At 36.0% G+C, this 12817-nt stretch overlaps 1 protein-coding gene and 1 pseudogene across 1 annotated transcript in view; both read left to right on the forward strand.

Annotated features, from left to right (window-relative positions):
- Nucleotides 1-7389, forward strand: part of LOC107748993 (peroxisome biogenesis factor 10-like) — an 8834-nt gene extending 1445 nt beyond the window's left edge. Inside the window, exons 2-6 of the mRNA XM_016564030.1 lie at nt 488-568; nt 661-1046; nt 2009-2181; nt 6985-7117; nt 7207-7389. Of these exons, the coding sequence (XP_016419516.1) occupies nt 488-568; nt 661-1046; nt 2009-2181; nt 6985-7117; nt 7207-7275 (842 nt within the window). The 3' untranslated portion in view covers nt 7276-7389. The remainder of the gene's footprint in view (nt 1-487; nt 569-660; nt 1047-2008; nt 2182-6984; nt 7118-7206) is intronic.
- A 1278-nt stretch (nt 7390-8667) lies between these two features.
- The window catches only part of LOC107748977 (uncharacterized), a 29530-nt pseudogene continuing 25380 nt past the window's right edge, over nt 8668-12817 (forward strand).

The following is a 12817-nucleotide window of genomic DNA, read 5'->3' on the forward strand; positions in this document are numbered from 1 at the left end:
GCATTGCCATTGCGACTTACCTATGATGAATTTACAGCTGAGCGCGGGCATTTCACTCGTTGGATGCGTCAGCGTCACGTTTGCATATGGCGGTACTATGCCGTCTGACAAACTATATTTTGTACAGATTTTATATTGTTTTGGCAAGAATTTAATTATTTTGCCCAGAGAAAAACGTTGGATTATGCAACAGACATGCAACTCGTTGTCTCCATGCAGTTAATTAATAAACCTTCGATATCGGCCCTTTTCATGCTATTTCCGATATGCCGATGGCTTTAAAATGATCAAAAATCGGCCGATAAATATCGGCGGCCGATATATCGGTGCGTCCCTAATATTTATATATTTTGAATCCACACATTATACATACTACATACTGCAAGAGTAGTATCCTATTCTGAATTTTTATTTTAAAAAGGGAAATCCTTAATGGAGCTGTTTGTTCAAAGATTTGTTTTTTTGTTTTGGTTTTTTTTCCCTTGAGGTTCCAGACGCTGGCTTCAGTGGAGAAAGGAAATTGAATTACTGTCTGATCTGACGTACTATGTCTTAACAACTTTATCTGGTGAGTTATTCTCTTGCATTGCAGCACTGCTGATGTGCTCCTCATATGAGTGTTTGTTGAATTTGAGAGCCCTCTTTTGTGGTTTCGTTTAGGCTATCAGACGCTGGGCGAGGAGTATGTCAGCATCATCCAGGTGGACCCCAGCAAGAGAAGAATCCCCTCACGGATGCGCAGAACCGCGCTCATCTTCTTCCACACAATTGTGCCTTATCTTTTGGACAAGGTTTTGATCTGCATTGAGAATGAGCTGGAAGCAGAAGCACCTCAGACGAGCAGAACCTGGAGGCCGTTATCACATGTGCGGCTGTGGATTCAGAGAGCAGTAGGGATGCTGACGGAGTCCCAGAGGAAGGCTCTGATTCCGCTCGTATTTGCCCTGCAGCAGGGGATCACACTGCTGTACAGACTACATGTGGCCATCTTTTACATCACCGGAGCCTTTTACCACACTGGCAAAAGAGCTGCAGGTGTCAGTTATGTAAGTATTTGTTCTTTAATTATTATAAAATCAGTATTGTGGGAATAAAATCCTAAATGTTGTATTAATAAAGCACAGTAGTACAGTAGGGTGTACAGATGTTACATCCCTTATTGTATGAGAGCAAAGTATCATGGTACTTCAGTACACACTAAGGTACTAAATAATAACCATATTCACCTGGTATTTACATGGTACTCCAATGTGCTTCACAGAATACTGTGGTATTACCATTGTGCCATACTAATATCTTGGTACTTTTTCTGTAAGTGTTTGCTTTAAGCATTAACTTTTAACCATATCAGTGCAGTGTTTGGTTTAGAGCCTTCTCTTCACCACTCAGTCACTTCCTGATCATTAAAATCAATTAAGGTTTTTTTTTCTCTTAATGTTTTACTCTGAAATGCACTACCACTCAAAAGTTTGGGGTCAGTACGATTTTTAAAAAATGTTTTTGAAAGAAGGTTTTTTTTTTTTAATGCTCACCAAAAATCCAATAAAACAGTAATATTGTGAAATATATTATCATTTTCTATAAATATGTAATTTATTTCTGTGATGCAAAACTGAATTTTCAGCATCATTCCTCCAGTCTTCAGTGTCACATGATCCTTCAGAAATCATTCTAATATTCTGATATGCTGCTCAAGAAACATTTATTATTATTATCAATGTTATAAATAGTTGTGCTGCCTCATATTTTTGTGGAAACCATGAGACAGTTTTTCCCCCCCAGAATTCTTAGATAAATATAAAGTTTAAGTTAAGTTTATAAAGTTAAGTTAAACAGCTTTTATTTGAAATAAAAATCTTTTGCAATGTTATAAATGTCTTTACTGTCACTTTTGAACCATTTAATGCGTCCTTGCTGAATAAACGTATACATTTTTCAACTTTTGAACAATAGTGTACATGACATTACTGAAATGATCTGTGTGAGCGTGTGAATGTGTTTTCTTTAGCTGAGAGTGGGAAATGTGGCTGGCGATGACCCGCGGATCAGTACCAGTTACCGTCTGCTGGGGGCTCTGTCTCTTCTGCAGCTGGGCATCACTCTCACACTACAGTTTAACAACCTCAGGCAGAGACAGAGAGCTCGACACGAGTGGAAACAGCACAGAAACCTGCTCCCCAGGTACTGCTCTATACAGTCATGGCCTACATTTGACAAAGCTTTTTCATAAACACACTTTTTTAATAGAAAAAGATACCTGTAGTGCCCTAAGGCTTGTTCCTTCCGCTGCGATTTCTCTGTTCTTTTAAGGGTTCAATAATTAAACTTTTTTGCAATTGAACTTTATTTATTTTTCAGCTGTGTTAGTTCATTAAAAAAAAAATATATAAATATATATATTAGTGCTGGGCAAGTTAATGCGTTATTATCGCGTTAACGCATTAATTGGTTACCACCGACAATTTTTTTTATCGCGCGTTAACGCAGTTTTTTAATATTACACAGTGGCGTGCAAATGTTCACGCAATCATGCTGCACGTATCAGAAGTTCAGCGCTCCGACACTCCATGCGTACCGCGCCCGAGCCCAACTGAACTGGCTCCCCTCTTCCAACCGAGCCAGGGCCGGCTAAACGAACCGAGCGCGGCACGGAGCGATCACATTACATTACATTACATCACGTTAGTCAAACGAACCGGGCTTTGGGGGTCAGACGCGCTCTGGCTCGGTTAAGATTGCCTAGTGTGATACACCCTTATTCTATAAAGCGATTTAGAAATCGCGCAAGCTCAAATCGCGATTTTATGGCGATTTCGATTAATCGCACAGCCCTACTCTGGACTCTGAGCATAACTTGTTTTTCTATAACAAACTATAAAATATTTTCTATAAAAATGTTAATGCAGTGGCAAATAGCTTTGGTTTTATATTTAATTTGATTAATCCCTGATAGCAACAGACTCCAGGGCGGATCCGCCCTCAAGTTGGCAGCTCCGCTGTACTGTCAGCCCAAAATATGCCCCGCCTCCGGAAAGCACACTGTCAATTAGTGGACTCATTACGGATTGTTATGTTATGTTATGTTATATTATGTATATCATACACTTTGTGTATGACTTGTTATAAGCTGAGATTTACAAGAAATATTTAACTGCTACTATGTAAAAGGAATACTGCTGTAAAAAAAGCACCTTATTTGTTTAAAGTGTTTGCAAACCAAATGTTATTGCACTTTTGTTCATATAGCAATACTTTTAAATGAAAAAATTGCACAACACACTACTTTTGAATTCATTATTGAATTTTGTGCATAACAATGTGATTAATCGCTGCTGGAGGCCTCATGTATTTTTTTTCACCAACTGTGGTGAGAGAACAGAGAACTGTGATAAGTGCTGAGAACATTCATTACTGATGATAAAAAAAAAAAAAAAAACTTTGCCCAGCACTAATATATATATATATATATATAGGTTGTTGACGTGACATGGCGTTTTCACTGTCCCACAAGATTAAAATGAATATATTTAATATTGTATTGTTATTGTATTAATATTGTTATTTAAAATGCAGTAAATGGTTAAACATTTATTTGTCTTACATGGACATGTTGTTATAAAAGCTGCAGTGTTATTTTAATTTTTTCTTTTTTCGATCCAAATCTCAAAATTGTCCTATGGTGTGACTGTCTCAGGCATGGTTCAATAAATTATAACTTTTATAAATTAAAAAGAAAAGCATAAAAATGTTAATAAATGCCTCCGGCATAATTGTACAAGTGTCTGTTTTAGTAAATGGCAATCTTTTTTTTCATCCATATATTTCTGAAAGCGTAGGAACTTGATACATTTTGTCTCTGAAAACCATGTCCTCTGGTGTGACACCATATTCTGATTTTAATTTGGCCAATTCCAGAGAAAACTTTAATTAGCTGAAGGACCTCATTCATGATTATGTTACTGAAGCCCCTTGTGAAGCCCATGACACGTGCACATGGTCAATTTTTCTCTCAGAATTGTTCAAATATTTAACTTTTTTGGAACCACTACAGAAGTGTAAATTTTTGTTGTCCTTTGGTGTGACACCGCTAAATTATATATATTGTTTAATTAAAAACTGTGTTAAACTACATAATCATGGAAAATTATGCAAATGTGTCTTGCTAACCACTAATGACAGGTTAGCTTGGAATAACAAGGTCATTAGTTGTCCTCCGGTGTGACGCCTGTACTGTCACCCCACAGGACAAAGATGTCACACCAGAGGACAAGGTCTATAAGATTTATTTAACTCCTTTTTATTATTTTTTGGTCATTTCCAGTGTTCTTAAATGCAATAATTATATTAATTAAACTATTTTCTGATGTTTTTTGCAGAAAACTTGTACTGTTATAAAGTGTCATGAAAATAAGTATAAAATGTGGTAATTTGTTTTTGAGACAGAAAGAATTGAGTGAGAAATTAGTGGAAGAGAGAGGACATTGAAATATAGACAGAAAATTAACAGGGATCCACCAGAAGGGAGGAGATCCTAAGAGAACAATGCAGAAAGTAAATAGAATCAAAATGATGCCTTAAAAATAGTACCCATATTTAAATAATTCATTCACGTCTTAACGAATATAGTTATTCGTATATTTAGCTCTGCCACACATGCAGCAGGAGGCTAGAAGAGTTTCAGTAACATACTGATTGACTAAGAGACTGAATTTTGTTGATGAAAATAATTTTTTGTTTTGTTTAAAAACACGTTGATATTGTTTGTATCAAAATTACACTTTCTTTCTCCTTTGACATGTTCAAAATTAAATAGAAATGATTTAATAACGACCATTTCTGTCCTTTAGTGTGACGTAATGTCCTATGGTGTGATACACATGAAAGAACCACAGTTTGTTTTTATCTCAAAACATCTTAATAAAACAGTTGAGTATTGCAATAGGGGACATACAGATATCACTCATCTTGTATTAGTATAATTTTCAGCAGTTTTGAACGGATGACAGCAAAGTTTGTCTGGAAATTGTCCAACAAGTCAAGGGGAAAAATGTTAATTATAATTTCATATTAAATAAATAACACTATATGAAAATAAATGTCTAACAATGAAGATAAATCTCTCTCATGCCATTTATGTATTATTAAGAGGTTTTTTTTCTTAATTTTTGCTATGTCACACCATAGGACAAATTTATGGTACAGTTCAGTGAAAATGTAAAAAAAAAAAAAACAATGAAAGAATTGACGAAGTTAGTGATATATTTTCTCAAAGATCAGACTTCACACTGCTAATCGATGGCTTTAGTGGCGTAGATGATAAAGTGCATACTGTATTCTTTATGACGTGAGCGACCCGAGTTAGAATCCGCCTTTTGCCGAACTCATTCTTCTCCCTTTTCACATCTCTTATCATATCGGAAAGGCATATATTTTCAATAAAAATGAAGAAAATAATCGAAAACTTGAAAATAAAGTATCGGGTAGGGTTAGGGCTAGGGCTGTCAAAATGGCTGAAAAAATCAATTTGAATATTGTACTTAAATATGATCAATATTCGAATCATATTCGAATTTAAAAGGCCTAATTTCAGTTAGGGGGGAAAAAAAGCTTTTGCTTCGCCACAAGAGGGCGCATCGAGCAAAATATTACTAATGCACGTTTCTTCAAAGCAATAAAATAACACAACTATCTTTGAAAAAAGTGCATAATGTTTAAATTAATGTTTATAAACCATATATAATTAAGTTGCTTAAACAATTAGAAACAAAACAGCATCATGTATGCATGTATAGTTTAATACAAAGGCCCGAAACGCAGTCTGACGCACACTTAAAATTCGAATGCAACGTTTTTGCATTTGAATGTGGATTTTTATTTTAAATTCGACGAATATTAAAAATTCGATTTTTTTTTTTTTGACAGCCCTCGTTAGGGTAGATGAAGGTAGGGCTTTATTTTCCCAATAAGGAGGCATCCATTTAGTAATTCTAATAAAAATGATAATTTACACTCAATACATTATTATTGCATACTGTTTTTAATGTACTACAATACTGAAGTGCAGATAATTGCCACTATTTACAATAAGTAGTATAAATGGCAGAAAATACTGCTATTTTTGCATAGTGTAAATAGAATCTATCGCTATTTGCACTTAGTGTATATAGCATCTTTTGCAATTCACACTTAGTGCAAATAGCCGCTGCCTTTATTTATATTTATATTTATTTATTTTTGTGGGACACAAATTTAAAAAAAAGAAAAGAAATGGTAACACTTTAGAATAGGGAACACTTATTCACTATTAACTACGAATTTTCCCTCAATAAACTCCTAATTTGCTGCTTATTAATCATTAGTAAGGTAGTTGTTAAGTTTAGGTATTGGGTAGGATTAGGCATGTAGAATATGGTCACACAGAATAAGGCATTAATATGTGCTTAATTACTACTAATAAATGGCTAATATTCTAGTAATATGCATGCTAATAAGCAACTAGTTAAGAAACCCTAAAATAAAGTGTTACCAAAGAAATAATTTCATAGAGAGGACTCTTAATCACTGTCATAAGTAGGTTTATAAACAAGTATAAGATATTGCAACCTTTTTTTTTTTATATATGTATATAACATGGTGGGTTAATTCAAGGTATTAAATGGTAAACCCGCCCCCAAAAAACGTGAAAATTGTTTGAAGTTTACTATTTTTACTTGATGGTTGCATCACTTTGTCACAATTTTGAGTCATTAAAGTAAAAATGGTATAATTATTTATAGATAAATGGTATAAATATGTTAAGAAAGAAAAAAGAAAATATGAAGCCAGAATGGATTCAAATATTGCATTTGGACGTTTGGAAATTTTTTTAATTTTTTTTTTTGCATTAGTTTTGTGGCAATACTTGTGATATCATTATGAGGGGAGGTTTCATAATCCTCTGGATTTATCTTCTATTATTCAGCATTCTCTGTTTTTTCCTTTCAGTCGTCAGGTCAGCCAGTCGTCGTCTCGCTCCTCGCGCTGTGTCTTGTGTTTGGAGGAGCGCAGGAACACCAGCAGCACTCCCTGTGGTCATCTCTTCTGCTGGGAGTGCATTACTGAGTGGTGCAATACCAAGGCAAGACTTTTATATAACGTAATGCAGTGGTGTAAAGTTCAGCATTACTGATGTCTGATCAGATGTTTTCTGTGTTGCTCTTATTGTAGACCGAATGCCCGCTGTGTCGAGAGAAGTTCCAGCCTCACAGATTGGTTTTCCTGAGAAACTACAAGTAGGCCGTGGGTTGATCAAGACTAAGAATAATTGAACTCTGTTTGCGTTAGAGTTTAACGATGGCATGACGTGGAAATGACAATGCAAATGTCTTCCTGTAATTTGTTTTGTAATTAAATTTGTTGATTATGCAGATTATTTAATGGTAATAATAACATTAATCAAATAAACGAAGATTGTAATATTTTCACATAAATTGGTGTTTGTATTGCTTCACACATCTCTAGACTCCTTTAGTGTAAGTCTATATTGTTTTGTTTTATCATATTTTTCATATTTATCATATTTTTTTTTACCATATTTTATTATACTGCTCACGCAGAATAAGGCATTAATATGTGCTTTATAATACTAATAAGCAGCCAATATGCTAGTAATATGCATGCTAATAAGCAGCTACTTAATAGTGAGAATTGGTTCTTAAAATAAAGTGTTACCAAAATCTTAAGTCTGATCACAGTAGAGAAAGAACACACCATTTATCAGCAAACTACAGTAATGTACATAAAACTTTACCCTGTTGACGAGACAAAACCTCGTTCTGGAACCAAAAAAAATAGACGTCTCCATAAAACTGAAAGTTATGAGTTATGAAAATGACATGATTTAGCACCCTTATACAGCTTTGTTTTAGTCTGCATTAAATAGGGTGTCTAACCTGATTAAGATGGTCTTTGAATTGTGCTGTAGCAAACACTACGCATGTTTTCTTCCAAATTTTCTTTCTTTTTTTTTTTTTAAGTGTTAAAAGGTCATCTGACAGCTTAGTTAATTCACCGGCTCCTCCCAGCGGGTTGGTTGTACAGTAATCTGGTTGTAATCTTCTTAGCTCACACAACCTGCGCTCTGCAGTTTGAAGGTTTCCTCCACATTTTGTACAGATCATTCACTGAAGATGACAAAATGAAGGCATTAGCAAATATAACAAGATGCTGCTGAGAGTGTGATTTTTTTGTAAATACTGTACATCTGTAGCCTAACGATCATCAACATTGCTACTGCATTATCCAAATGTAGGAATACAAATGATTTATCACTTGACATTTAAATGATAATATCTTGAATTGAATTGTTTGCGGGGGATAATTGGGCATTTGCATGCATGGTTAAGCCTGAATATTTCATTAAGCTGATGGAATGAGACCTTGTTTTTTTAAATGATACCTGAGAGGTTCGTATTGAGATGGCAAAATATGACTAACAAGCAACATGCTGTTGCCTGAGGAAAACACAGATGAGCCTCCATATGCTCCAAAAGACGGTACAACCTCATACAAGAGCACCCCGCTGAGCAGACTTCCCTGCATGCTCGCGTTTGTTTCTGAGCCCTTCGTTCAGCAAACACTCTTTTCAAGAGAAACAGACTGCACTTTTGATCTTCCTCACCACACCGTATGTGGAACAAGAGCATTTATTCGGCTTCAGACACCGCAAGTGGCTCAAAAAATGCCAAGAGAGATACGAGACCAAGTGATGCTACAGCCCTCAGATGTTGTAATACGGCAGCAGAGCACAAGTGTGTGCAATGGAAAACCCCAGAGAGGGATTTTACTGAGGATTCCTCATTATCCGCGATTTCAAAGAGAGACAGTCAGCCGACCTGCTTTAATTCTGCAGACATTGCTTATAAAGCCCATAAGGAAGCACTGGCTTTTCAAAGACAAGATGAAAGGCTTTAGTCCTCTACCTTTCATGAGCTTCTCGAGTCCTCGTGGATGTCTGCAATCTTGCATTGCTCGATGCTACACTTCAGCACAAGTGAACATGCAGTCTATTTTGTTGAACGTCAGTATCTGAATCCACCTCAGCGGTTTCCTCTGTGGCTGTACCTGTTGTTTCTGAAGGCGAAGTATCAAAAGACAACCAAGAAAAGAGCCGTTTCGGTGCTGTAGTACAAGATTGGGCACTAGTTACATCCCCAATATTTCTATACACAGCAAATCATCAAATGAATCGGGAAAATGAAGATTTTGTCAGAGACGTGAGGCCTGATGGCAACAAATGGGCTTTTGACAAGCCTACAGAGATTTACACTGACCGTTTGCAAACAACACAAAGAGTTTCTCTTAGAGGAGCATGCAAACTTCATCCAGGACTGGCGGAAAGTAGAAATCAACAAGTGTGTATTGATGGGGAATACTTTGTCTCATCAACAATATTCACCTTTTGTGAAGTGCAAAGCCATGACTGCAACAGAAGCTCAGGTATGTTAACGTCCAAAATCCCATAGTAAATAAATCCAAAATGAAGCAGTCCAAATGGGAATTTCCGTAAGTATTTGAACAAAATAAAAACTAGACTGTTTAAGCAAGTTTCTAACAGACATATAATGATTAATGATCATGGGGGAAAAAAGATTTAATACTCATATAACCCACTTTGCGATTTCCTTATAGTTAATTATAGGTATGTGTTTGGAGATTTGCAAAAAAACAGTAGAGCAAGCCTTACCTTTTTCCCAATGAGCCTATAGGTTGAAAATTCCACCAAAGGAAAAAAAAATCGAATCAAGAATCGAATTGTAATTCTTGAGGTGAAATTCTTTCATAAATAAATATAAAATGATTCTTTTATAATAAATGTAATTTATTTTAATGCGATCACATCAGAAGAATGAAATAAGATCCAACTGTATGTTTTGGATTCTAGCTTGATATTTTTCAACTTTATCAGATACTCTTGTACACCAGACTGCATGAGCTTTGCCAATGTGACCATGCCTTAACAATCAAATCAAAATCATACACACGCAAAAAAAAAGTTCTCTTAGTTTAGTTTTGAAAAGGATTTAAAAACATCAGCATTGAAATACAATGTATTTCCTGAAGATAACACGGTTCTCAACCTTTTTGCCCCCAAGGCCCTCCTATAAGAATATATTCCAGGGGCCCCACACAAGACTTTTTGACCTCAGAAAAGCATAAAAGTGATTCAAAACAGCTTTTGCCTTTGTAGTCGATTCCCATTCATAGCAAACATATGAGAGTGGAGTAACATATCCACAGTCTAAGGAGAAGAATGGGGTTCATCTTATGGTTCTACATCGCACCATTTGACGGTGAGCGTGATTTCACCAAGTACAACATGTTCCTGGATCAACATCCTTGTTGATCCTGGAACAACATTCCAATTAACCAATCAGAATTGAGGGATAACTTTTCAGGAAATATCTGTTTTAGGCTTACGATCAGGGTTAGGTGCTTCTACACCCTTGTTAATCAGCTATCATTTCACACTGTTTTTAGGAATAAATTATGGGTAAGGTTAGGTTTAGGGGTAGGGATTGGGTTAAGTCTGTATTTTTGGACAGTAATGTTGATCCAGGATCAACAAAAGATGTTGATCCAGGAACATGTCTTACTTGGCAAAATCACGGCGACCCCATTTGACAAAGGTGCTGTGTAGTACTTAAAGTGGTTCCCCTATGATTACGAGCCAGTAAACCACTCTCAGTGCAGCATTTTTGTTTAGAATGTACTGTACCTCTATTTTGGATTCTAATTGGATTTTTCCAGTTCAACTGGATATTTTGTCATCTTTATTAGAATTCTAGTTACTGGTATTGTACTGAAATAATGTCTTAGTGGAGAACTGAATTTTTAGCTGAATTAACAATTGGCAGTAGGGGCAGTTGTTGAAGATGACAAAAACTTCTATTTACACAAATTATGACAACATGTGGTTCCTTCCACAATACTGTTATGACCTCAAAACGCTTTTATCATAGCACGATTTATAAACGAATACATTTTGACTATATGTTTCTGTAGCTATAGCTTTTCTGACGTAGTAAACTTGCTCGGTAGCGCACCTGATACAGTGTCACACATGCAATGCGTGAGACCATGAGTCTCAATAAAACAGCTGAAAGACTGAGAAGCAAGCTAAAATGCATGAGCAAACCTCATGTTTGCTTTTTGTTAACACTATCAGTTAGGTTTAGGGTAGGGTTTAGCGTAAGTGGTACGCTATGTGATTTTCAAAATATCACTCACCGGACATTTCATTTCAACCAAAGTAATTAAATGTTGCCAAATTTACATTAATTCAACTGAACGCACTCTAGCAACACTCATTGGATAGTGTAGCGAAAATGTGCAAGAAGCAACGTAATAATTTTGCATAAATGTTGCCACAGGCACGTATTCCCAATGAGCCTAGGTTGTAAATGTCCTATCGCACAGATTTCTTTTAAGATGATTGCATTATGCCAGATGAATTTTACCGTACAAATGGTGCGATCCCACACTTAAAAGATTCTTAATTGATTCCATTAGGATTGGTTTCCGTAAGGAAACGTTCACACTCCAGATTTTTTGGACTAGGGTGTTTTGAAGGGATAATATACTTATATTTAATTTTAGGAAGCTTTATTGAACACATTTTTAGCATATTTCTCTTTGTTTGTAAAGCTGGATGTGGCACCAAAGGCTCATGGACGATGACTTTGATGAGAAGAAAATAGAAGAAAGGTAAAGAAAATATAAGATCTGTGTCAAGTGCCAATACTTATGAAAGCGTAATAAACCCTTCTGACAGAGCTGGTGTCACAATAATTATCTAACTTGTTGTGACATGTACCTGTAATTCTGGGCTCAGCCTAACAGGTATATGATTAAAAGCCTTTTAGAACCCATGCACTGTTTGTATCGAGATTGAGAGGCTCATCTAGAGATTGGGCCCTGATATACAGTATGTGCTACTGACATCACTGTTACGGTGTATTTAATTGTCACTGTGTGTTATATTCAGGTGTGAGGATCTGTACAGGTTTCGTCTGCAGTTGCGCTGTCTGAGAATGTGGTCCAGTAGACTCGGGTTCCTCTCTCAAGCCCGCTGTAATGACAGGAGACGGGCTCTAAGCAAAGCTCTGTATGCTCTGAGATGGGCTGTCAACATGCATCGTGCTCAAACTGATGCAGTGGAGAGGAGGAGAAGCGCTTTTCCAGGTGGGAAGAGTGTACAACAGCCCAATACTCCAAGACTGTAGAGAACTGTATCTGCCTAACATTCTTGAATCAAGATCAATTTACTTAAGCAGCAAAATGAAGATATTAAGTCTTATCAGAATTTTGTTTTTGCTTGACACAATAAAAATATCTGCCAGTTGGGGTAAAAAAAAAATCTTAATTAAAAGGGAAAACAAGATTTTTTTTTTCTTACTCCAGTAGCAGATATTTTTCTTGCGTTAAGCCCCGTTCACACCAAGAGCGATAACTATACAGATAACTATAAAGATAACGATATTAGCGTCCACACCAGCGAACGATATCGTCTGTTTATTCTAAGCGCACATGCGTCTGCCGCTTTAAATTCTTGAGCTCGTTACAGCAGGATGGATTCTGATTGGCTGTCAATGTTTTATCGTTCATCAGCTGGAAAAAAATCGATTTGAAAGTGATCACAACGATATCGTTCCTCTGTATCGTTATCGTTATAGTTATGGTGTGAACTATGCTATTCTTTAATATTGAGAACGATTTTTAGAGCTATATCTTTATCGTTATCTTTATAGTTATCGTGCTTGGTGTGAACGGGCCTTTA

Source organism: Sinocyclocheilus rhinocerous, unplaced genomic scaffold, assembly GCF_001515625.1.
Source record: "Sinocyclocheilus rhinocerous isolate Xijiao unplaced genomic scaffold, SAMN03320098_v1.1 scaffold470, whole genome shotgun sequence".
Taxonomy (NCBI): domain Eukaryota; kingdom Metazoa; phylum Chordata; class Actinopteri; order Cypriniformes; family Cyprinidae; genus Sinocyclocheilus; species Sinocyclocheilus rhinocerous.